We start from the raw sequence: 24436 nt of genomic DNA on the forward strand, positions 1-24436 counted from the left end.
GTAGCGCACCGGCTCGTTCTATTCCCATCGAGAACGGCCCCCGCCCCATTGTTCCCTGACCTTTCGACTCGCCGCGTTTCCATCGGACCCGATTTCTTTCAGCGCAAGCTCCTATTCATCACCCGATCGGAAAACCGAAAGGCGCTCACTCGGCCGCTTCGAGCAAAGGTTGCCCGCATCTCACGTCTCCGTATTTAATATCCAATTGTCTCGGTGACTCACTAACAATTTCATTTGCCAGACAATGCGTCATTCTCAGCTGTAACTGGGATACAGCAATTTTTAGCAACAACGGGAAGGCCTGAAGTTTCCGATTTCCTCGGATAATAATGACAATTTCAGTTTCCTTAATCCCTCTGAACCGTCTGTTACCGTTCTCCCATGAAATACAGCAGTCAGAGTGACAGAATGCAACAGAAAAGGGAATTTTTATGGCAGGTATTCGATTACTTTCACCGTTTCAAAGCGAAGAGGCTGAACCAACACGACCGGTACCGCGCACCGTTTCCGCGCAGCACGTGACTCTAGAGCAGCGATGGTGGGGGAAGCCTCGCGCGCCACATAGAAACGAGTCGTTAGAGTCTAACGCACGGCGTCGTGTCCGCGGCGATAATTATAAACGCGGCTCCCGACAAAAGGTACCTACACCCTGCGGTCTATTTTGCGCCGAACGGAACATTCTTTCGCCCTCGTCGCGGTACGGGCCGTGAATTGACGTAATTAACGAAACGCGGCCCTCCGCGCGCCCCCGTTCGCCGAATTCGCAGCCGGCCGGCCACCTCCTTCTCGCCGTTATTTTTAAGCAGCAGCTGATTCCTCACGTATGGCAGCGGTCTGGACGGGATAGATCGAAGCCAGAGCACTGGAATGTCTAACCCATATTCTCCTCGGATCGACCACCCCCGAGATCTTCGACCTCGGCGATGAGGGGATTTCTTTATGCCGCTCGACCAACAGGTGAAACGTAAGGTGGCAAACTAGTTCGAAGGTTCGACGGAATCTTGCACGAAGAATTTCGTGTTTACCAGTTTCACACGGATATGTACGTTAACTTTGTCAATGATTTCGTATAGAGTGAGCCGCTTCGAAGCGATCTACTATGTGTAATGCGACGAGGCTATCAACGAGTAGACGTCATCGGCAATTTTGGTCTGACGAGACATCCTTCCAAGGAAGAGGCTGAAGCTGACTTGACGGAAAACCGCGGTATTGAGAAAGTTTGGAGATGTTTGCTGACGTTTGAAGAAGTTTGACAAGGTTTGGCGAGATTTTTCTTTTCGTTCGGAGGGTAATGGAAGCTTTAATGGGATAGCGAAGGTCTGGTTCAATTGGGATTCGAGTAAATCGGTCGAGATGTTGAGCGTCTTCTTGTCCGACCGGTATTTGCCGGACCTGATAAGAAACCTGCGTCTGCGTAAGCACCGTCTATCCGAGAAGGGCTCGCCGGTCTATTTATACGAATTTTCACGCTTCCCTGGACGTTTCTGAACAGCCGAGCAACACTTTGATCCGCGTCGACGGGGAGCCATCAGAAAGTAAGCCACGTTAGCTCCTCCCGCGGCGGCCGCCGCACTCCCCCGAAAATACACGGTCCGCCGGTACTTGTTCATAAATTAGCTTTCACGTTGTCTTCCATAGTTCGCGGCCGACACGCCGGGCCCCGGTGCCAAATTATTCGAAATGCGGCTCGTAAAATTCTGCCCGATCTCTGGACACTCCGAGTTTGGAGCCGGCCGCGTCTATTTCCATCCGCGTCGCGCGCGGACGCTGATCTTCGCCGGCCAACGTTCAAAACGGCGACTAAGCGAGCTTTGTTTTCTAACGGGTCGGAATTGAAAAGCTGATATTCGGCGGAAAGATGTAGCATAGTCAGTGCTCGGCGATGTTGATGACAAAATTATAATTCGAACGGGGTTTGGAACAACCGCAGGAGGATGCTAATTTGGATCGTTCGAAGAGCGAAGCTCGGAGGTTTTTGGATTTGATATGGGATAATTTAGGCACGGTTCCGCGAAATTTCAAGTGCACGAAAATTTATTGTTCAAGGTAATCGCGGTTTTGTAATGTCCGGTAAAATACCGCGGTGGTAATTTAAACGTTTTCGAAATTCTTGAGAGACAAGAGACTTCTGGTTGAAATTTCGTTTTCGAGATATGAACGTTGGAAACGATGTGGCGTTTTGCGGACTTATTATAAACCCGAGGGGAACAAGAGGAAAAACGATTAACGGGAAAACCGACCGCATTTCCGAGGAAAATGTCGAAAATAAACTCGACACGAGCTGACAGAAATTCTTGGGGAAAGCGATTGTCTCCGCATATATTTGCGCTCGGGGATAACGGATATTCTGCTCGTTAAAACTTGAATGATTAATACCGAGTCGCTCCGACGGTGTATTTATATATTTTCTTATTTGTACGTGTGTTATTGCGTAATGCAAATTTTACTGTAAGTCAAAATGACCATCCGCCGTTCGACGATTACTGAAACGGTCGATTTTCCAAGGAAATATTATGCTCCCGTGTTGATTTTATTCCACGTTGAATTTTGTTATTTGTTCTCTGTTATTTGTCGATGGAATCTACGCATGGAATAAAGATATTGTTGTTACTGTTATTACGTATTATTAAGTGTTACACTGCATCGTTACAATGTTCCGCGCGAGTCCGATCGGTCGCGAAGAATACAGACAGAGGCTGGAACAGTCGGACCAGTTGCGTGTGTGAACATATTATAAATGAGCAGCATGCGGTCGTGAATGGTCCACGCGCAGATCGTTCACCGTGTCATGTTCAGGAAATGGCCTGGGACTACTTTTTACTGTGATTCGTCGACGCCACGCGCCAAATCAAGCGTCCGACATATATTCACGTCCTGTTGAAGCGGATCATCCCACGAGTTGCGCCATTTTCCCTCCCGTTCGCATCATTGATTCCAATAATTAATTTCTCTCGTTAACTATCGAATATCTTACTTGAGAATATTAAATTATTTTTCACGTAACCCGCGAAGGACACGAGTTACACGCTGTAACAGGTACGAACATTATTTTCGAGTTATCCGTTTTGTAGAAGGCACGCGAATTGTGCTGCTCGGCCACGCCCATCGAACACCACGCCACGCCCACTACAACGTGCGCACACGCCCACCGGTATAATTTTCCAACGAAAATGAACAGCACTAATTTTCGAAGAACTGCGAATCATTAATCTCCCGGGCGAATGTAAATTCCGTAGAAAGTACAGCGAAACACATCAAGAAACAATTTCAGAGGCAGGCGGGAAGCCCCGCCCCGCGTCGGAAGTCTTTCGAACGTGGAAACATCGACGTCCAGCGTCTGTAATCCGGTGTTTTACTCCCGCGCTTTTATTGCGAGCCCGTGGACGTGCTTCCGGCTGTAATTAACTTTAATTACGCGCCGCTTTTACGCCGTCCCCGCCGCGCCGTACGTCCCGCCCCCGCCGCGCCGCGCCCCGCGGTCCATTTACGATTCTATTTTTGAATTAGTTACCTTTTACACGGCACGGCAAGTGCGACTTATGAATTATTTAACGCGTGAATTATTCATGCGGTGAAAACTCACAATAAATCAGTCGTAATTGTACGCCCCGATACACAAACGGATAAAACCGGACGCGGTCGCCCTTATCGCGAGGACCCGCGGCATGTCCGGCGAAAATACATCAACCGGGAATCTGACGCTCCTCCCATATTTCTCGTTTTTCTACTTCTCCCTACGACTCTATGCTTCTCCACGCGATGGACAGCGACGGGCGCAAATCTGGTTGTCAATCTTTTCGGAATATTCATTCGCGGGATTGGCAAATAATCGAGAAATGGAATGCTTGGAAGTTGTCCTTCGAGCGACTGAAAATTGAAGAATTAAACAGTCGGAGCATCGCAGAATTAAATAATTCTAAAGCTACACAATTGAATAATTGGAAAATTGAAACGAGGAACCCTCGGTGCTACTGATCTCAGAATGCAATTCGATCTATTTTTCTCTGATTATTATTTCCCGTTCAGATTTATTTCGTTCGCTGTACCTACATTCAATTTCGCAAAATCCTACCAAGCTGGGAGACACGGAGCTCGCCAGAGACAAAACGAGAGTCGCGAACGAAATTATTTTTATGCACACGTGACCGGTTTCACGGGACCGAAAGTTATCGTTATCGACGCGAAACGCCCGGATCGTTCGAATTCGACGATATTTCAGCGGCGAGCGCATCGCAATTCATTGAGGCCGACGCGTTCATTCATACGTTACGCCAGGCGTCGACGCTAAGACAAACAAATTTCCCGCTGGTACAATTCCAGCCCGCAGTAACATCAATAATTATTTTTACGGTGTAATCAGGGTTCACGTGCTCGCACGAACCGGGAAAAGAATCGATTCTTTCCGGCCGGGTTACACAACGACAGCTTAACGTCGGAATGCGATCGCAAAATCCTCGATTTAATTTTGTTTGGACGTTCGAGCACGAACTGCGAGCTACTCCGTTGCTGGAAATGCTGTCTAAATCGAAGTTTCAAGCTCGCTTTCGAGTTTCCTCCTCGAAAGTGCGTTCAAATTTGAACGGGAATCATCCTATATATCGATCTATCCTATATATTCTTTTATTTTTTTTTATTATAAAGAATATAATATTAAAAATATTGATCTACCTATACCTAGTTACAGAAGAAAACAAACGAAATCAATTGTACACGAATGAATTACACGGATATTTCGAAAGTGGGCGGAGCCAAGGGATCGGAGGCGGGATAATAGACTCCGCCCAATGACCTTCAACGGCCAATTCATCTCGTATTAAACGGCGGGGTCTGTTCGAATCGCTAGAGAGGCTAATCTGAATTCCAATTCATTGTGTGATTACCATGTAGCCTCTCGCAGACGTGGAAACTGGCCGAATTAAAACGTTTCCGCGAGGTGTGCTGCGACGGATAACGACGCCCGCCCAATTTTCGGTTTCACCGTCGAGGCAGCTTGTTCCCAGTCACCGGTGACGTGGATCGGTTAACGAAGTACCACGGGCTCGACGATATTACCCTGCGCCCGATCGACCGAGCCAATTTCCAATTACACTTCTTCCCTTTTTTGTCAGTTTCCCAGAGTGCAACCGTGCCTCGCGGACGTACCTCGATCGGCTTCGATCTCGCAGAATTTGCGTCGACCATTTCGCCTCTACTGCGGTCTATACTTCAAAGTAATAATATAATTCTTCAATGAAATCTCAACAGACCCCTTGATATTCCTAATTTCCCTAAATCAAAACTAACGAACGTCAGACCGTAAATCACCGATCTATCCAACATATCTCCATCGAACGGATCCTATTCGCCTTTCAATTTCTCTTTGCCCCTCTTTCGATTTTCATTTCCAACGCTCCGCGGCAGCGAATCGTCGCGCGCGGCAAAAAAACAATGGCATTAACGAGGAAGCGAGTGTCGCGAACCAAATAGGATTGTTTCCAGCGGATTCGCGCCGGAAGCCGGCGCGCACGAAATCGTATAAATTCAAGAAATTAGCGGCTGGGACAATCGATATCGCGCCGTCTCCGGTGAGATTCCTCGGTTCGTTAACAATTCGTTAACGTTCACCGGCGCAGCAGTAAACTTGTTTTATTTACCGTCCGCTGTAACAAGGCGGGCCCGCGCGAGCTGCGCCGAAGTTTACGGGCCAATAAATAATCTATTTCTTCGGGTTTTAGCACGCGCGCGCGCCGGGTCCCGGGGTTTTAGGTGTCTCTTGCGCTTTCCGGGGTCTGTCCCGGTCTTCCCGAGCTTCTCGCTTCTTCCCGGATCTTTATAGGCATTCCCTGCTCGCTCCGCGAACCGTTTCTTGCTCTCTGTAGACACCGCAACGGTGTCTTATTCTCTTTTGATCTCCGCAGACGTCCTCGCGAGATGTCTCCGGATCTTTTTGTCCTCTTTGAAACCCTGTTAAACAATATCCCCCTATTTAGACTGCTCTCGTGATCTTCCCGTCTCTCTGCACGTCCATCTTCCTCTCTCTTCGCATCCCTAGAGGACTCTTTCAGACCTCTACCCCTTGCTTAGAGCTACTGGGAGCATTCTTCCTCATTCTGTTAGAGCGACGTAGAAATCAGTTTATCTTCGGACTGGTAGGAAAGTCTCTGTACACCTCAATCTTTGCGAAACTGCTTCTGTAGTTCTGGTATCTATCTTGCCTTAAACTTCCCTCTCTTCTGCCGTACATTCACAGAATAATTTCGCGATCTCTCTAGCTTCGCGCGGTATCTAGAGTACAGTATCCCCTTTAAACAACGGTACACCTTTCCAGCTACCTCCAGCCACCCCCGAAGCCTCCGTCTCCCTCGACACCCGTGAAAATCACCGCGGAACCATCCTAATCGTTCGAGATTTCCATAATCTTCCCCGATTCCCGTTTCTCATTCCTTCATCCCGCAACCTCAGCTCCCGGCCCTCCGCGGATCCCCGCAGAACCATCCCGTTCATTCCAAGCCATCGCAAATTCATCCCACTCCCTTCGAATCACCGCGAGATCCCCCTCCCGCCGGTAGCCTGGATCTCTTTAGCTCCTCCTAGACATCAGCCGTCCTCCTCAAATCTCGCCGGATCCCTTCCGCCTCTCTTCCGAATCTTCGCCGGGACTATATTCGCGTCTCGACGCCAGATCGTCGCAAATCTGTCTCGCCCACTTTCCAACCACCGTAGGTCTTTCTCGCTCCCTCCGCATCCCCGCGTGATCTCTTTTGTTCGTTCTAGACGCGCCTTCGGACAGCTCCTGTTCCCTCTAAATCTTCGCCGAGGCGCTCCGTCCCGCTTCCTCCCGCCGCCGCCGCCGAGCCTCCAGTCTCGTCTAGCCCGAACCCAGGCCTCCAGGCCTCTCTAGATCCCTCTAGACCTTTCTTGTTCTATCTAGCTGCGTCTAGATCTGCCTCGGCCGCGTCCCCCCGCCTCGGCCTTTTTCGGCGTTCGCGCGTTAGCGGCGGCTCCGGGCCCGTGCCGTGGCATCCCGCGGAGCTAAGGCTCGAAATAAGCCGCAGCTGGAGCTGTCTAGCCGGCCTATTCCCTCTCGGTGGCATCATCGCCGCCTATTGATTTATCTTTTGGCAATAGCTCGGCCGCCGTAGCTCGCGCTCGACGCACCCGCGCACCGGCGCGGCCGTGCCAATCCGCCCGGCATGATTTACGGCGCCGCGGATAATTGTCATGTCGAACCCGCTGACAATCGAAGTGACTTACTGGCTGCCGGCTGCCCGGTTCCACGAATCCGGGGAGCTAAGGTGCTAATGCTAGACTGCCGGGTCTGCTGAGAGTGGAGTGCTGTCCTCCAATGACGCGATTAGAAAATTATTGGGAAGTCACAACGTCGACAGGGATGCAGCGTGGCAACTGAATCCGATCTGGCACTCCCTCCACCCAGGTTTTTTCAATTGTTCACCTGCCCAATTAACCCTTTGCACTCGGGAGGTGACTCTCAGTCACCACTTGATTTGATACAGCAAAATTATGAAGTTGAATATATAGTATTTTAAATTGACCTTTGTATTGCTACAGGGAATATTTAAATAAATGTGAATTATCGTTAAATTAGTTTCGAACAATGTCGTCTATATCTCGTCGAAAAATGTGGAATGTTTCCAGTGAAAAACTTTCGGGTGCAAAGGCTTAAGAAACTAGTGTAGGCTGTCGACCTAACCCGATAGTCTTTCTAGTGACTATCACTGATAGTGACTCGGAATCGGGAAAGCGGACGAATATCGCAAAATAACGAAAACGCGGGAATGACTGCGAAAAGAAGTTGTACGGGGTTTTACTGTATTCGGAATTTTCTTGTACCAATTTTGAGAATACGTTTATGTCGGTTGACTTAGACTTTAGTTTGCACTGCAGGATGAAAGATGTGAGATCAGTCGATAGAGGAACGGTCGCAGTGTGTTGGTTGATTTCTCAAACGAGAAGTAGGCGTAGATATTTCTGTGTATCGCGTGATTTCCTTTAATTATACGGGGAACAGTTCGAAAAATGAACGTCGCAGATTTAAACGAAGCATCGTAGTCATCACGTGCGTTTAATTTATTTCACTCTTGACGCAAGATAGCTGGTGGTAATTGGGCTTCGGAATCATTAAACTGACGCCCTGGCTGTGTAGCGGACAGAGAAGGAGATAGCGAATGAATGAAAAAATTGAGTAATTTTAATTGCACCTCCGTGGCGGAGTTCGTGTTCAATTTATCTCACTCCCGGCGCGATAACTGGCGGAAACCAGGCTTCAAAATCGCTGAACGAACACCGCCGCCGTTTAGGAGCGGTGCCATTTTGGCGAACTTCCTTCGCCGCCTATACTAAACAAATTATACGTCACTCCCCGGCAATCAGGAACTACTTAGACGAAATAATTCCGAAAAATTGTATAATTTCACGGCAAACTGAGGCGGCATCACGTGTGATTCAATTTATTTCACTCTTGACGCGACAGTCGGCGATAATTGGGCTTTAAAGCCGTTAGACGTGTGCTAGTGGCACTTAGGAATGGTGCCATTTTGGCGTATTCCCTTTAACGCGTACCGCTGACAAGGCGCGCGTTAGCGGAAAAATCAGGTGTAGCGTAAAATGCGAAAGTTTCGACGACGATTCTTCCATCGAATCACCTGTCGTTCAATTTATTTCGCTGGTGGCACAATGGCCGGCGATAACTGACCGTCGGAATCATTAAACGAACACCGGTGTCACTTAGGAATGGTGCCACTTTGGCAAATTTCCTGCGGAGTATATCGTTGAACAGAAGAAAAAAGAGGATAGCAATTTCGAAAATAGGAGAAAGGACAATTTTACTTCCGCGGGGTCACGTGTCACACAATTTATCTCACTCGTGACACAATGAGTGGTGATAATTGGGCTTTAAAACCATCAACCGCGCATTAGTGCCACTTCGGAACGTTGCCATTTTGGCGGATTTCCTTCGCAGCCGGCAGTAAATAAAACATGTACAAACCTACGAACGGATACAAGCCGCAAAGGGAAAAAACGATGCCCCGTTCGAAAAACGATAAAAAACGTACAACTTCACCAGGACGTTACCGGCGTTTCAATTTGCTCCACTTCTGAAAACGATAGTCCACCGTAATTGGCCTTCGAACCCATTAAACGAACAACGCTGGCACTCGGTAGCGATGCGATTTTCGTAGTCTGTCGTGAGCGGAATACACGTTGGCGGGAAAATCGAATTCGAAACCGAAAAGCGAAAGATATACGTGGAAAAAGAGGAAATTAGAGAAACAGACAAAGGGAAAGATGCACGTAGAAAAAGGAAAACAGGCAAAAAAAGATCCAGGAAAAGAGAGAAACAAAAGAAGCAGGAAAAGGAAGAAACAGAGAAAGATACACACGGAGAGGGGGCGAAACAAAAAGAAAAGGAGAAAATGTCCGTGTATTTTTCGGCAGCGAGGTAAAGCCGTTTGTACCCGTTGAATGGAAGATGGCTGACGCGCGGGCGGCATGATACGCGCGAGCCATCGGCATTGACGTGACCCGCATCAGGATAATTCACGATATTCACAGTCGAGCAATTTTCGGTTCGGCGAGGCGAGGCAATTTAATTTTAAAAACAAGGTGCTCCATAATATATTATCGAAGCGAGCGGCGTCGGCGAACGGAAGACAATGCGGACACCGGTGTGCTGCCAACGATAATGCGGCCGGCAGCGCGTTTGCCCGCTCGCTCGAAACTAGTTGATCCAACTATTAACGAAAATTCCGACGTGGATGAAATATTTAATCGCCGCGTAACAGGTGGAACGCGCCCCGCCGCCCTTCGCCCGCCCGCCGGATTTTATAAGCCGGAATATGCACGGTTAACTGCGGTGCTCCGGGGAATGGAGAGGATCATTGTACATTGCTGGAAAAAGGATCGCTGAATCGACGACATTTTCGGAAAAAGGAGTACCGAATCGAAGACGTTTCGGGAAAGAAACTTCTAACTGGTTCTCAATCCTGCTGCAATCCGCAGTTCATCCACGAATTCGAAACATTAACCCCTGACCTACGAAATCGCGTAAAACGAGAATGTTCTTTAGTTCTTAAAATATAAATTAAATATTACCGTTCTATTAACAATTAGACTTTTGTATATCCGTAGAAGGTATACATATATGTTTTAAATATATTAAACGGTAAATAGAATAAAGTATATTATTTTAGGTATGCGCAGAATGAGTATAAAAATTGTATCTTTCCCTAATAAATGATTAACATAGTTGTATCACAGGAAACGAATCACATGGCAAGGAAAAAAGCAGAAACGCGCAGCCAAATAATCTTCGCGCTATCCTTAAAGCTGAGAATACTCTCGAAACGAGAACGCGACGAGACCGAAGGAAAGCGAAAGAACGAGAACGTTGCTCTGAAAGTGAGAGCGTCGGGTCAAAAAGGACCCGGAGATTGCGTGAGCATTAGAGCGAAGGGGGACTGAGAGTAAGAAGGACTTAATGTTCCTCGTAAATCACCGCGGCGAGTCCATAAATACAGCGAGGCACTGTTAAATTTGATTAAAACCGCCGCGTTACGATCGTCCGGAGATTTTTACGCGCTATAAATGCGCGAGGCTGCGCAGTCCGATAATCAGTGATCGACGCGTGTCTAATGCGCGAATTTAGCGCGCGCGGCACGAGCGTTTAACGCGTGCCCGGTGTATCGAGTATCATTCGAATGGCCGCGGCGCGCGGATGGAAACGAAGCGAAGAAGATTTCCCGGCGAGGCCGCGCGCGCGTTTTAATGACTGCGCGTGCAACGAGGAAGGATTATTATGATTATCGCTCGGCAAAAGTGAAGACCGCTCGCTAGCTGACACGCGTCGCCGTCGCGACGTCCCATCCCGGACAGCCCGAGGGGTATATTTAGTCGAACAGACGCGTCCCGAATGGCGCGAGAGTTTCGCTAGAGCTCCGCGCAACAAATGCACCGCAAAAGTGTCCGAATTAATGGCGCGCTATTCCGGGGGATCAGCGATACGTTCTAGCTGCGAGACTTCGGCCTGTCGTGGCCCGTGCGATCATCACTCCTACGGTTTGTATTCCCGTCGCATCCCCTAAAAAAGACGCCTGGCGCATTATTCGTTGAACAGATAAATGTTTCTTCGGCGACAACGCGCGCGAAATCCGTTTCAGCACGGACTATCCCCTAAAATGCTAGATAGGTCTACGCAGGGTCAAGACAAATTTTTTTTGTGATTTGATTTGCAAAATTATGAAGTCTTATATATAATATTAAGCTTTGCATGATGCATAAATGTATGGAATATTGAAATAAAATAACTTTCCTTCTTAATTTATACATGTGTTCTCATTAATCAGTTTCAAAGGACATGTATCTCATCAGAGAAGATTGAATATTTCTAGTAAAAAACTTTCGAGTGCAAAGGGTTAAAGAATCTCGTCGAATTTAGGAGAGCCTTGGTGATTAATTTCACTTTGTTAAACTGAACTTCGTTGGATTGTACTGTTTGGTTAATCGATTTGTTCGGTAACTTGCCGCTGTCTCTCGGAGATCGAAATTAGAACGTCTATTCGTGTGTCACGGTATCATATTCGGCGAACCAAAGACGAAACTCTAGGTTCAATCGAGTGTGTAGATTACTCGGTAATTAACCTTTTAGCCACGGCAGGATTTTCCGCGACATTGTACCTGCGACAAGCTTCAACGAGGACAGCGCGAAACTGTATGCGACGGTTCTTACTATGACGTTAGAAATGTTGTTTACGCGAAATAAATGACGAGAGGTAAAAGGTTAAGAAGAGAATTTTGCCCGTAAGACGGAATAAAGAATACTTTATCATTCCGGAATAGTCGCGTCGAGGATTGAGGAGAGATCTAGCCATCCCCTATCCTCGAAGATCGGATTCCAGCCACCGAGGAAACTCCCACCGCGGAATGTACTTACTTATACACCTCGAGCGGATTCCCGAGCGTGGCTGGCTCCTGTTTACGAGTACCCCGCGGTCAGCTAAACATGATAAATGAATCCGCGACGATAAAACCGGCGGGGTCCGGATAAAACGAGCCCGGAGGAGACACAATATGGGCCCGCGGCTGGGAATAACTTCTCCGCGCGGTGGTCAGACGCGAGTGGAAGCGGGTATTCTCGTGGAAAACCGGGAAAGCAAAGGGCAAAGGAGCGGGTCACGAGGAAATGCGAGTCGCGGCGCGGATTTCAGCAAGAAAGGGAGAAAGAAAGAATGGAACGCCGGAAGGGGTGGGTTTATTATGCCCGCGAACGGAGTCGAGGGGCCGGCGACGAGCAATTTTTACGACAAAGCAAACAATAAAGCGTATCCGGGGCGAGAAGTAATATAAACCTGTCAACGGGTCGACCGTTTTCGTCGGCGATGTTAATTGAATGAATTTTCGAAGCGAATTTAATCAACGGAAGTTCTTTGCCGTGATCCCGGGTTTATCTGTACGTTTGAAATATTACTGGAAACCTGGGAACATATGGTCCAGCGACAACTTGTCCTGTTTCTAATTGAAAAATGTTCTCGATGAACTGAGGGCAACGAATTGAAAAAGCTTGAATAAACAAGATGGAATCAGTTGCGTAATGCTATAATTCAGATCGTTCTCTAAAGAACGAGTATAGATAAGAAGAGGAGTGTATCTCGTTCGGAAAACAGAGAAAGCATTCGCCTATCGATATTCTATCTCCTCCTTTTTCATTCGACACGCTTATCGAAAGTGGATCGAGCAAGGTGAACGGAGGAGCCGAAAGAAGGTCGGAAGCGGCACAAACAATGAATTAAAAGCGTCGGCGGGAAGGGGGCGGCCGAATAAATAAGAGCCGCGAAGGAGCGATTAACTCCGCGCGAGGAAAGAAAGAATGATGGAGGTGCGGCGTGAACGGAACGGTGAATGGAGCACGAACCGGAGGACAGGAGGGGTTGGAGCGTAAACAACGATGAGAAAGAAACGCGTAAGAAGGGGAGAGGAGTCATAATTCACGGGGCCGTGTAACCGTGAAACGAATAAAATAGAAGACGCGGAGGAGAGGAGCGAAAATGGCGGCGCCGGGGCTCGCTAAGATGGCGGCCGGCCGGAAAATGAACGCCGCGGCGGGGAACAATTAAAATTAGAAATCATTTCCACGGGAGGCGGGACGGGCGTGAAAGGTCTCGGCGAGACGGAAGTCGAGAAAAAAATCGTAACGAGAAGACCGAGGGAAAAACAGAGGTGTGGAAGGGGTGGGGAATGAATGAACGACGAGGAGACGATCAGTCATTCCGGAAGACACGCCGCCGCAAATAACTCGCGGGTCAAAAGCATCGGCGGATGTGTTATGAGTCGCTCGCCCGTGTCTCGATCCTTTTTCTCTGTCCTCTTCCTCTTTTTCGCCGGGGTCTTTAGCACTTTGACTGTCGAACGTAAAATTTCGGAAATGGGAAACTATAATTACTTTGCCAACCGTTATACGAGACAGAAACGTCGTCGGAAGAACTTGTGGAGGACGAACGTGGTGGAAGAATATTAGTTTATAATGAATTGATGGACGTTGCGCGACTTTTTGTTAGAAAGCTACTGCGTTTCAAAGATCGGCAATTCTGAATGTAGCGTTTGAATCCGATGGATTGTCGGAATTTTCAGAGAAGTTCGTGTTCTTTTCGAAAACTACGGAAGCAGAAATTTAAGGCGATTTATCTCGATCCGTCTGGTAGTTCAAGTGTTAAACAATAATTGAATGAAACGGCGTTGACGCAAGCTCGAAAGCGAAAAACGAAGAACACTTCGGGCCGCAAAGCATTAACCGGTCCGCGAATAGACGAGAAAGAACGGATCGAGCCGTTTTACGGCGCACGGGAGGCAAGGGGGGATGCTGGCAACCCTAAATTAGCCGGGCTCATTAACGTCACCGTTACGGTTTTTGCACTTAATCCTTTCTCCGCGAGCCGGTCCGCCCGGCAACAGATTTTTGAGCGCGTTAAGCGCAGACGGGGAGAGCTGGAACGGTGAAATACGGCCGGGCAGTTCGCACCGACCAGAACGATCAGGGAACAAGTGCCGATTGTATTATCGGACGAATATCCGCTCACTCGGAACGAATCGCGTTGTTATTTTAAGGCGAACAGCTGGGAGACGCGCGCGGAGGATTAACCGCGGGAAGATGATATCAATTAGAACAGTTCGCGGCAGACTGAAGACGGTTCGGGGCTCGCCGAGTCGAGTTAGCGCTCAACGTCGGGACAAGGGATCGAAGTTAGAACTTGGTATCGAAGTTCGATGGTGGAGATTCGAATTAAAGCTTGCGCGGGAATCGGGGGGAACGGAGACCGAAGTTACAGCTCGAAATTGTAGTTTACGGGTAAATTGAAGCTCGCAGCGGTGTCTCGGGAATGGGACACGGGGTTTACAGTGCGAAGATTTAAATTGAAATGAAAATCCGAAGATGAGGATCGAGGTTCGTACGCGAAACCGTAAAGCCGGTGTCTGTGGTTAAAACCGAATGACGTTGATTGAAGTTAACCCTTGAAGTTCGAGACGAGGATTAAGACTTTGAAACTTCGGGTTGATACTCGTAGGTTGAAGTTCGCGTGCGAAGATTGATGTCGGTAGCTCGCATCTGTTGTCGAAGCTTGATCGTTCGTGTACACGGTGCTCGAGGACAATCCACGCGCGCGCAATTTGCCAGTGAACGTTTATGCTCCGCGGAACGCGGAGTAACAGGAACATAAATTTCAAATCGTGCGTTGACCGACAAGGAATGCAGGATCCCGATAACCCGGGAACAGCGAAGCCCGCGAGGACTCTTCCTTTCTCTTTTCTTCGACGTCGTCCGATGATGTTCAGGTTTCCGCGGTGGGAGAGCGTGGGCTCCGACGCACACGGTGAAAGTAACGGGTCGGGACGCGAGGTTGCGGCCAAGGGATGTAATTAATCTAAACACCGGTGCTCTGTTCAACGTTGGCGCTCCTCGCGCGCGCGAATCGGTTACGTGGGCACTTAGAGAAATCGTTTGCCTCGGCGACCCGCATCGTTCCAAGCGTATTTGCACAACGATCGTTCTTATTGTCGGAATTTTCGTGCCGGCACAGTCACGCAATTGGGACTGATTGTATCTAGAGTTCGATGACGGATAGCGCCGCATTGTACGGAAAGGTCAGTTCCCTGCGACTGACGCCGGTTTAACGAATTCAAAGACGCAACTGAGGAATTCGAACGCGTCCTTTCGTTGGACGAGATCAAGCGTTCGCTTCGTGTAGATCCATTCCTTGGTGTATTCGTGAAACGGCGTGGGTCATAAATCGTTGAGCGATCAACAATTAGCGAAGTACTCGAGGTAAGTTAGGGGAATTGATAATGGGACTTGCAGATGGCTCGCAGGTCCCTGATCTTGATGAATTGTTAGATTGGTACAAGGGTTCCATTAAAAAAGGAATAAAGAGAATTGAAAGACGAGATCGATTCAAGGACTTACCTCTTCTCCCTCCGACGTCGGCTCCTCGTAATCCGATTGGGTGCACTTGAAGACGAAGATGCTATCCGACGGCTCCAACTGGCGAGCGTTACCAAACTGCGTCTGCCTGTCCGACAATTGCTTCGATGACATTGTTTCCACCATGGCCACTCTCTGGACCACGACTCCAAGCAAATGGTTCATGTAATTGCTCCCTTTGACCAGATTCGTGCGTAACTGCAAATATATCATCCATGTCAATTGGTTTGCTCGGACACCATTAGACTGCACGCGAATTGTTGGCTACGTCTACGCGAAACTTTGAACGGAAATTCAACTCCTTTTATAAACGAGTTTTAACCCTTTGCACTCGAGAGGCGAATCCCAGTCGCCGGATGATTTGATCCAGCAAAATTATAAATTTTGGTGTTTACCATTCACCTTTGTATATTGCATCAGTACGTGAAATATTGAAAGAAAATAGTTTTGTTACCTGATTTATGTATGATTTCTTGTTAAATTCATTTTAAAGAATCTTGCCTGTATCTAATTAGAAAGTATAGAATATTTCAAGTGAAAAACTTTCGAGTGCAGAGGGTTAAATATTTTTAATAATATTTTACTATTCGCACTCTAATAAATTCTTGGTCTGAATAGACCATTGTGTTCAATTTTCTACTAAATCAGAATCAAATTATAAATGAAAAGCATATTAAAAATGGTAATACACTAATATTCCTATATAATACTACAATATGTTGACACTATTTATTTCTAATTTACAGTTAATATTCTTCAATATTCGTATGCTTTTCTTTAAAAATCTGTCGACATTGATAAAGGAATATTTTATTTTAAAAAAAGTATACGATTCTGGCAATGCGAGCGGTACGCCATTTTTTAAATTTCAAGATGTCCTTTTGTTGCATCTATTTCCGTATGTAAAGAGGTTGAAGACCTAATTGCAGCCGGGAAACTGATAAACATTATCGTTTCTGAAGGATTTTCATTCATCATTGGAAGCACGGATATTTAAATCACGATACTTCATTGATCCGGGTGCACGTGACACGGCCACATGGCCAGATACTTATACCTTCATTTATAGACACCGAGCAAGCCCACGGTCTTAAACAAATACGGCGGTGAGAACGGTATGGATCAAATTATCGTTTGCGTCACGGCAATGTACCGTGCACGTGCGACGCGTTATCTGTTTCTATATATACAAACGTCAACATACACGAGCGTCACGTAACAGGGAGTACACGTAACTGTACCGAACGTAGTTTCTCATTTGATTCTTGCGCGTTTCTAGGTTAGGTGATCCGGCTGATTTAAAAATGTTTACAAAAGGAACGCTCGATTATGGAAGCGGCAAACAACGGAGGTATCACGTGTACTGATTGATTCGAGAGGTTCAAATCCGAAAATCCATCGCTCCTAACAGAAAAATATGAAGAAAGACTCGGTTAAACTTGGTAAGGTTAAAACACAAACGTGCATTTTTAACAGAGACTCGTTTGAAACAATAAATGAAAGAAATGCATGAATAAAAACTTACGAAACGATGCTGCGAGTTCTTCTTCCCTTATTCAAGCAGACTTAACCACATTCGAATTACAGTTAATGTCGAACACCACACTTTTAAATCGCGAAACGTGCAATGACAACAATCCACGAATCCGAATGGTGCTGCCATCTAGCCGCCAAGACTGGAATTAAAACGTGATTTCATGAAAATTTTCCCGCCTATTTTTCCAATCGACATTCTTTGATTGACAATTACAACGAGAATGTTTATGTATTTTGAATATCCAATGGGATGTTTTTGTACCATAAACCAGAACATATCCATGGAGGTACAATGGAGAATAAATCGGTCTCTATTTGAACCTCATAAAAATTATAAGATAGGTAACATGTAAAAAAAAAAATACTAGATTTATATATTTCTATAAGAGCACCAGTACATGCAGTTCGATATTAAAAGTATAAAATTACTAAAGTTTATGTAACTCAGAATTACTTTAAGTTTCCGTATTAACAGTCCCGTCTTGTTTCATCGAAGCAAATGCTGTCCCTGGTTTCAGAACGACGTTTCCTTTGCCATTATCAGCAAAATTGCATTCCTTGAGTGAAATTCCAGATATACCCTCTAACAATTCTGTACCGCCACATTTACTTTCCATCCCTTGCAAATGTTTTTGTGTCTCCAACCGCAACGCGTATTCTTTAAACTGTCCTAGGAAGCAACTGCTTGCTACCAGTTTTGCACTGTCATACAGCTGCATAAACAATACAAAAGTACAATAAAACTGGTAATTCAATAAATATAGAAAAAAAATAGGAAAATGGCACACCTGTACACCCTCTACGCAATTCTTAAAGCTACAATTATTCATGTACACTTCTCCTTTATTATAAATAACTACGGCTGTTCCGAGGCCGTCGAAAACAGTATCTTCTATGATCAGTTTCGCATTTGGCAACACAACAACACCTAATTTAACTATACTTTGATTTGACGCACATATTACACAATTAAGGATTTTTGTAATTCCAGCTCTGACTATCACAACAGCTCTAAGGTCTCCTGCATCTATTGTAATACCTTCTAATAGAACCTGACAAGGATAGTTTAAAAATAAATCAAATGAACATCAGTTGGAAATAATTAGGTAAAATGGCTTACTTCATTGCCAGAAAAGTCAAGCAAAGATGGTGCAGTTTCAGTATCTTTTACAGAAAGAATAGTCTGCTCTGCATTACAAACACTCTTAATTGTACCTCCTTCTTCTAAATTTCCAGCACTTTTTATGTAATGAGTACCTTCTCCAATTACAATTATGTCCCCCGCATCACAGACTTGTACAGTCTCTTGCAAAGAACCAGATATTCTAAATATAAAATAGCATAATTAAATGTAAATTAATATGCTGCTTCTGAAATTTGTAAAACATACTTAAAATGTAACCCAGAGGGCAAACCAGCTTGCACTCTAGTTATAGCTTCTTTCATTTCTTCTAAAGTACCACCAAGCCACACAAAGTATCCTTCTGTACCCTTTTCCTTACTGTCTTTTCTCTGTGACTTCTCATTGATCAAAGACGTTGTTCGATTTTTGACAAGAATCTCTCTCATGGCAGGATTTTCAAGAACCTCCATTTCTCTTTTAATTTGTTGTAGTCTAAAATGAAGTTTCATCAATTGACACGCTGTTCCCCCATCAACCACTTCATGAGTGTCCTCTTCTTCACTGATGGTGTCCTCTAATCTTGATATCTTTTGTTGAACTTCTCTACCTTCTCTTATCAAGCTTCTTATAACATCACTGGTGTCTTTACTAACAACACCCCTCTTCATGTCAAAGAACAACCTAATTCTAGTCTCTAAATGTACAGACACCCAATCAGTGTTATCATCATCGTCTATATCCCAAGGCATCCATAAGTAATTATAAAAAAATCTTAATTGATCAATGCAACTGGCAGTGCCCACCATGTCTAATGCATTATTCTCTTGATTATGAGTCGGATAAAGTTCTATAAGCGGTACATCATACTTTTCTGGCAAATGAATTTCATCTTGAACAGCAGTGATTTTAACTAGTGCTGATAGATCAGCAAATTCAACTTGTTCTATTTCTACCACCACTATAGTGGGATAATGGATCTGAAAATCTTCACATACTAAGCGTGGTATTTTCCATAACGCTTGCCAACCAACGGGCTCTATTACAAGCTCCACATGATAAGACCATTCTGCTTGAATTTGAGAAGCAGGTACGACTTCACCTCTGCTGGATAATATCTCTGTTAATTCAACCAGTCTTTCTTGAAGACTCTTGTCAAAAGTATATACCTCCATTGTTACATGCGACCTACAATATAGAAATAGTTCATTATAAAACTCCAACTACATATGTAAGTACTTACCTTTTAATCGCGAATTCGCTTTGTTTAAATTTTTACAGGAACTAAACTAAAATGAATATATGAAAATCACAGCTTTTGCAACGTTTCAATCGGGCAACGAAATACGCTCGTTCGCTGTTTTATCAAAGTTTTAAAACTACTGTACAGTATCTTCTAATAACTTCTAATTTAAAAGAGAAAATCATAATATATAATTAAATAATAAAGTAATGTTCTTTTAAAGATTTAAAAGCACATTTTAAATTAATTCTGTCGCCTACGATACTAAACATATCCGTAAAATATTTGAACTGCAACGTCAACGACCCTGATTGGTTGTTCCTCTTTCGATTCTCGTTTCCAACAACTGTAGATCTATCGATAGATGTAGTTCTGACAAACAATACAATCATATCGTCCTGTAAACAAACAGTGCCTTATTTTCATGATTAATTAAAACTATGTCCGAAGAAATATTAGGTAAAAACAATTATCAATATATTTGATCTCTTAAATATTACTCAATTTGCATGCGTTGTTACGTTGACTACTAGATGTGTAAACAAACCAATATAAACGCAAATGAATTTCAATTAACATATTAATATGATCTTATAGATAATTGCCTCTTAAAAGGCGAGGGCGAAAATACGGAACAGAGTTCGAAAAATGTAGAAGATAAACTTTTCGATGAGATTATTGGGCACATAGAAGATATTTTGTTAGGTATGTATTAAAGAGACTGTTCAAAACATTGTGGTATTTAAAACAATTTTTTTTAGAAGATGAATTTCATGGCATTCAGAAGGAATTCTTAGACCAATATTGGGATGTCTTTGAGCCTGTAGAAGAAAATAAATTAATTTACACAGACATCTTTGATAAATATGTTAGTGTCTTAAAACAATGAAACAGTTTTTCATGAAAAATGCAAAAAATTTAATATTTCTATTTTTACAGAATAAAGCTGTGGAAAATTATATTGTCAATTACTTACGAAAAGTAATACCACACTTTAACATAAACACATTTCTAGAACTTTTAAAGTAAGCATGAAAATTTAATTCATAATATATATAAAAGTCATACATGAAGTTAATAAATTAATTTTCTTTAATATTCACACATGTTTCAGTAATAGGCAAAATGAATTGGAAGGTGAAGTATTTGAAGTATTATCGACATTCACAGATTTCATAGCCTTCAAAGAAATGTTTCTCGATTATAGAGCTGTGAGTATTAATACTTAATAAATATACAATTAAAAATACAATGGAAATAAACAAGAATAATGAATATTTTCAGGTAAAGGAAGGGAAAGTCCAAGATCTCAGCTCTGGAATATCCATTACATGTCTGAAAACATATTCAATTGATAATGATTCTCCAAGATAAATTTTTGACATTCACCAAAGGAACAAATTATGAAATATTTATTATATTTATTCTGTAATGTTTAGCTGTAATTCTTAGGAAACAATACATTTATTATGTTTACAATGTTCTTTGCGTTTACGTTATGGAAGTACAAAAAAAATATATATATACACTGCATTCATAATGCTCCAAGCATGAATAAAATAAAACACTGATTTGTTTTCGTGCTCCACAAATTCAGTAGGTACCTGCATAAGTATCTCTAATGCATTACTCAAAATACTCTCTAAAATAAAGTAATAAAAAAACACACCGAAGTTTTAATGTTCAGCACATAAGTATTTCCATTTGTACAAGTTTACTGTTAGTCTCATTTGGCATTCGATACGGAAGCGTTCCAGCAAAACTCGTTAACGCGCGCGCTTGTTCTCGGAGATCTAGAAGTTGTTGTTTCCTTGCTTCTTCATCGCCGGGTTCTCCGGATCGTAACTTTTGGTACTGACAATAGAGTATAGTCATAGTTGCCAAGAGAACATCTGCCAATGTACCAGCCACTTCTGGCGATACACGCCGTAAAGCATTCACTCTTTCATCAACTTCTTTTACATTTAAAGGTAACAATTTTGACTCTGCGATAGTCTGCAACCAATTAAAAAATAACCAACCTATTTTTCTAGCTCGTAAAATCGTAATTAGGCTACATCTTGCTTACAAAATCATATTTCTCAATAACTAATACTACTTTTATTAGATATTATATTTATTCTATATTATTTCCAGTATGAACAACCTCATATTTCTTACCCTAAGAGCACTTTGGTACTGTTTATTGTGAAACTGATCAAAGAATACCATTAGATGCTTTAAAGTATGAAATGCGGAGACTAATTCAGACGACGCCTGTATCTCGATATTCTGGTACCTGACAACAAAAATTTAGCACATATGACAGTGGAAAAACCAGTTGCATTTTCTGATTTTCTAATATTACCTTGTACTTATGTCATTAGAGGTGACTTGCAATCGAGATCTCAATGCAGAAGAGCTTTGACTAACTACTTGCGCCAAGAGTGTGCACAATAAACTAAGAACCTTCTCGTGATTACCGGCGAGATCGTACATTGTTACAGCATCTTCTAGAAGACCTTTCCTATATAACGTATCCGCGCTTATGTTTATCACGTCTTGTGTGTTAATTTGGAATTGATCTAAAACCCCTGGTACCCAACGATTCTTCTCTATTTTTCCAACCAATAGAGTTCTGTTTGCAGGTAAATCATCGACGACCATTTCTGCCGCTGATGCAGCGAACATGTTGCGTTCATGTGGATCTTTCATGTTTCTACGGATACAAATGTTAAGTTAAAATCTCAAGCCTGTAGAATTTTATATTTCTGCGTACAAACCTCAACAAGAATAAGTAGTGCAAGCATTCCTTCGGATCTGTGGAATCAAATCTCTTCACGTACAACAAAATCAATCTAGCGAAGTTCAATCTTTTCGCAGGTGGTTTATCCGCAGGATCAACGCTTAACAGAGGCGCTAAAACACTCTGACTAACTCCTAGTAAATTGTGTTCGTGCATGGCAGCCGCTAAATGCACTGCATGCGCCAAGTGCCTTGCTCCAGCGCCTCTCGCTAGAAATTCTATGGCAGCTTCGAACTGACCAGTTAAGAATAGCATTGAAAAATACACGAACGGTTGCTCATGTGCATGATAATATGATTCCCCTGCAATGTTAATGCAATTAACATATCGTATTTTATCATTGTTCTTTGATATGAGATAGAAATTTCAATTACCGTATATTTCTGATATCGTGGTTTGTAAATAATCTAATTTTAATTTATTTTCAGTGTCCGGCTGATCTTTAACTTGACATAATTTTAACCATAAATAATCATCTGCTGTACAAATTACATCCGAATGCAAGTCATCGGGTTCACAAGGAACCAATGCACAGTATGCTACTCTTTTATATGGATCAGTAACTGATCTGACATGCTTTCTGTAATGCAGTTTTAGATTTGACTCTGCATAACTGCCAGGATGTCTTTCCGGATCATTACAAGCTTCTTCCAGAGCAACTTTAAACTCTGGGAACTCTGTATTGCACTGATTAAGACATTGTAGTGCAGCTTTATAATCGCCAACTCTCATACAATAATAAACTAAAGGCCACAATGGTTTTCCTTCTACCATAACATCTTCTAGATCTCTCAAATTTTGTACTTTAACGCTTACAAAACTTTTCACTAGTGGCACAGTGCCTGGAATACCACCTCTCTTAGCCTGTGCCAAGTTTTCACTAATAACCGAAGTCATAAATTCCCTGTATCTGTTTTCTAAATATTTTCTAGCCTGTAATACGATTTTTTTCTCAACAATAGGAGTACTTCTAGATTTAATTTGATCTTCCCTGGGAATCGGTGGAATGTCCACCATATATTTAACCATTTGCCAAAGGTCTACAATTTTTTTATCATTGAATGATTCTGCTGCCTTGCAGAATGCATTGAATAGACTTGGTCTACTTATTCCTCTAAGCACATGATCATTGTAATTTTGTAATTCCTTAACATAAGCTACTTCCACACTGGACAAGCCACTGACCATTGATCCAGCTAGCTTAGTGCGTTGAGGAGTACCTCGTAAATCTACCAGCTCCCCGGATGGAGCTGTCATAGCATTAATTATTTCAAATCGCATTTGCTTCCATTCCCCCAGCATGTGTTCCATTTGTTGAACTCTGGTAAGTTCAAATGTCTGAAGTGTAAAATTATTAGCTTAAGGTTTAACATTTAAAAATATAATTTATAAGATGAAATAAAAATAAAAGTCCTTACATCCTTGTGAACTTGTTCAATGATCGACAAAATAGCATTTTCCTTTTCATTTCTAAGGTAACTTACTATATCTGTATCTGCAATAGGATCTAAAGGCTCAAAAGTACGTCTAGCACTAAGTGAACTTAATTTTTGTGATATCTGAGGTAAATCAACGCCTCGTGATCCAAGCAGGAGATGCCTAGAAGTATAAAGAAATTGAATTTTATAATATCTACAAAAAATATGCTGTAGCTGTTATAAAAATAATTATAATCATAATGAAAAATCTAGTCAACCGATTGATGTTTCGCGCCAGAAATTTCTGAAAGGCCAAGGTTATGTTACGTTAATAACTCTCATTATAAACAATTGAATAAATTTCTTATGTAAACATAGATTATCACAGAAACACACAACAAATGTTTCGGTACTGTATAATTGATAAATTTGATAATAATCTTACGCCTGAACTTGATTATCTTGAGTGCCGGTTTGTGTGACACGAGACCAAAGTTCATTCGAGGCTTCTAATATTTGACGAAGGTTTCTCTCAACTTGAGGAAGTTCTTCAGTACCTTCAACGGCAGCGGATAATTGTTCTGCTGACCGTAATAATTCACTGAAGCCAGTATCTCCTGACACCCTCGAGGAATCCGTGTTCAACATATCGGTGTGTCCAAAATCGTTCATATTTAAAACACGATGTCCATGAGTCTAGAAATCGCGGGATGAAGTACATAGAACTCCTAGGAAATTTAGATTTCGCTGTCAAAGATTGAATACGTACTGGTGGTATTTTCATTGAATTAGAAAATAAATAATACTAATTTTTCAAAGATTTATGTAATTAAAATAGTAAAAGAATATAACAATAAATATATAC

The 24436-nt window shown here is 43.4% G+C and overlaps 4 protein-coding genes across 7 annotated transcripts in view; 1 reads left to right on the forward strand and 3 right to left on the reverse strand.

Annotated features, from left to right (window-relative positions):
• Positions 1-17155, reverse strand: part of LOC116434958 (pseudouridylate synthase RPUSD2) — a 265401-nt gene extending 248246 nt beyond the window's left edge. Inside the window, exons 1-2 of the mRNA XM_076366768.1 lie at positions 16995-17155; positions 15452-15667 (exon numbers count right to left, since the gene is read on the reverse strand). Of these exons, the coding sequence (XP_076222883.1) occupies positions 15452-15634 (183 nt within the window). The 5' untranslated portion in view covers positions 15635-15667; positions 16995-17155. The remainder of the gene's footprint in view (positions 1-15451; positions 15668-16994) is intronic.
• A 198-nt stretch (positions 17156-17353) lies between these two features.
• nesd (SHC binding and spindle associated nessun dorma) lies at positions 17354-19515 on the reverse strand. 2 transcript variants are annotated; one of them, XM_031993895.2, is made up of 5 exons: positions 19369-19515; positions 18396-19313; positions 18126-18330; positions 17794-18057; positions 17354-17718 (listed from the first exon to the last, which is right to left on the reverse strand). In XM_031993895.2, exons 2-5 carry the CDS (start codon positions 19298-19300, stop codon positions 17461-17463), a joined length of 1632 nt encoding a protein of 543 aa, XP_031849755.1. In that variant the 5' UTR covers positions 19301-19313; positions 19369-19515; the 3' UTR covers positions 17354-17460. The 2 variants fall into 2 exon arrangements, with proteins under 2 accessions (XP_031849755.1, XP_031849754.1); XM_031993894.2 differs by having other exon boundaries at positions 17354-18057.
• A 163-nt stretch (positions 19516-19678) lies between these two features.
• On the forward strand, positions 19679-20851 carry LOC116434937 (ADP-ribosylation factor-like protein 2-binding protein). Of its 2 annotated transcripts, none has more exons than XM_031993896.2 (6): positions 19679-19827; positions 19966-20073; positions 20130-20236; positions 20308-20393; positions 20483-20579; positions 20653-20851. In XM_031993896.2, exons 1-6 carry the CDS (start codon positions 19809-19811, stop codon positions 20740-20742), a joined length of 507 nt encoding a protein of 168 aa, XP_031849756.1. In that variant the 5' UTR covers positions 19679-19808; the 3' UTR covers positions 20743-20851. The 2 variants fall into 2 exon arrangements, with proteins under 2 accessions (XP_031849756.1, XP_031849758.1); XM_031993898.2 differs by having other exon boundaries at positions 20133-20236.
• On the reverse strand, positions 20770-24288 carry LOC116434935 (nuclear pore complex protein Nup93). Of its 2 annotated transcripts, XM_031993893.2 has the most exons (8): positions 24017-24288; positions 23572-23752; positions 22528-23491; positions 22131-22455; positions 21716-22066; positions 21529-21646; positions 21038-21363; positions 20770-20972 (listed from the first exon to the last, which is right to left on the reverse strand). In XM_031993893.2, exons 1-7 carry the CDS (start codon positions 24241-24243, stop codon positions 21052-21054), a joined length of 2478 nt encoding a protein of 825 aa, XP_031849753.1. In that variant the 5' UTR covers positions 24244-24288; the 3' UTR covers positions 20770-20972; positions 21038-21051. The 2 variants fall into 2 exon arrangements, with proteins under 2 accessions (XP_031849753.1, XP_031849752.1); XM_031993892.2 differs by having other exon boundaries at positions 20770-21363.
• Positions 24289-24436: the final 148 nt, after the last annotated feature.

Source organism: Nomia melanderi, chromosome 4 (assembly GCF_051020985.1).
Source record: "Nomia melanderi isolate GNS246 chromosome 4, iyNomMela1, whole genome shotgun sequence".
In the NCBI taxonomy this organism is placed as follows: Eukaryota; Metazoa; Arthropoda; class Insecta; order Hymenoptera; family Halictidae; genus Nomia; species Nomia melanderi.

Bases quoted from the DNA above. Each gene is read 5' to 3' on its own strand.
- nesd (XM_031993894.2), bottom strand. From the start codon at position 19,300: ATGGAGGTATATACTTTTGACAAGAGTCTTCAAGAAAGACTGGTTGAA. The intron at 18,331-18,395 runs GTATGTTTTACA...TTTTATATTTAG, and splicing joins CCCTCTGGGTTACATTTTAA to AATATCTGGTTCTTTGCAAG. The intron at 18,058-18,125 runs GTAAGCCATTTT...TATCCTTGTCAG, and splicing joins TTGACTTTTCTGGCAATGAA to GTTCTATTAGAAGGTATTAC.
- LOC116434937 (XM_031993896.2), top strand. The intron at 20,237-20,307 runs GTTAGTGTCTTA...CTATTTTTACAG, and splicing joins CAGACATCTTTGATAAATAT to AATAAAGCTGTGGAAAATTA. The intron at 20,394-20,482 runs GTAAGCATGAAA...CACATGTTTCAG, and splicing joins ACATTTCTAGAACTTTTAAA to TAATAGGCAAAATGAATTGG.
- LOC116434935 (XM_031993893.2), bottom strand. From the start codon at position 24,243: ATGAACGATTTTGGACACACCGATATGTTGAACACGGATTCCTCGAGG. The intron at 23,753-24,016 runs GTAAGATTATTA...TTATACTTCTAG, and splicing joins CAAGATAATCAAGTTCAGGC to GCATCTCCTGCTTGGATCAC. The intron at 21,647-21,715 runs GTAATATTAGAA...TTTTGTTGTCAG, and splicing joins TCTAATGACATAAGTACAAG to GTACCAGAATATCGAGATAC.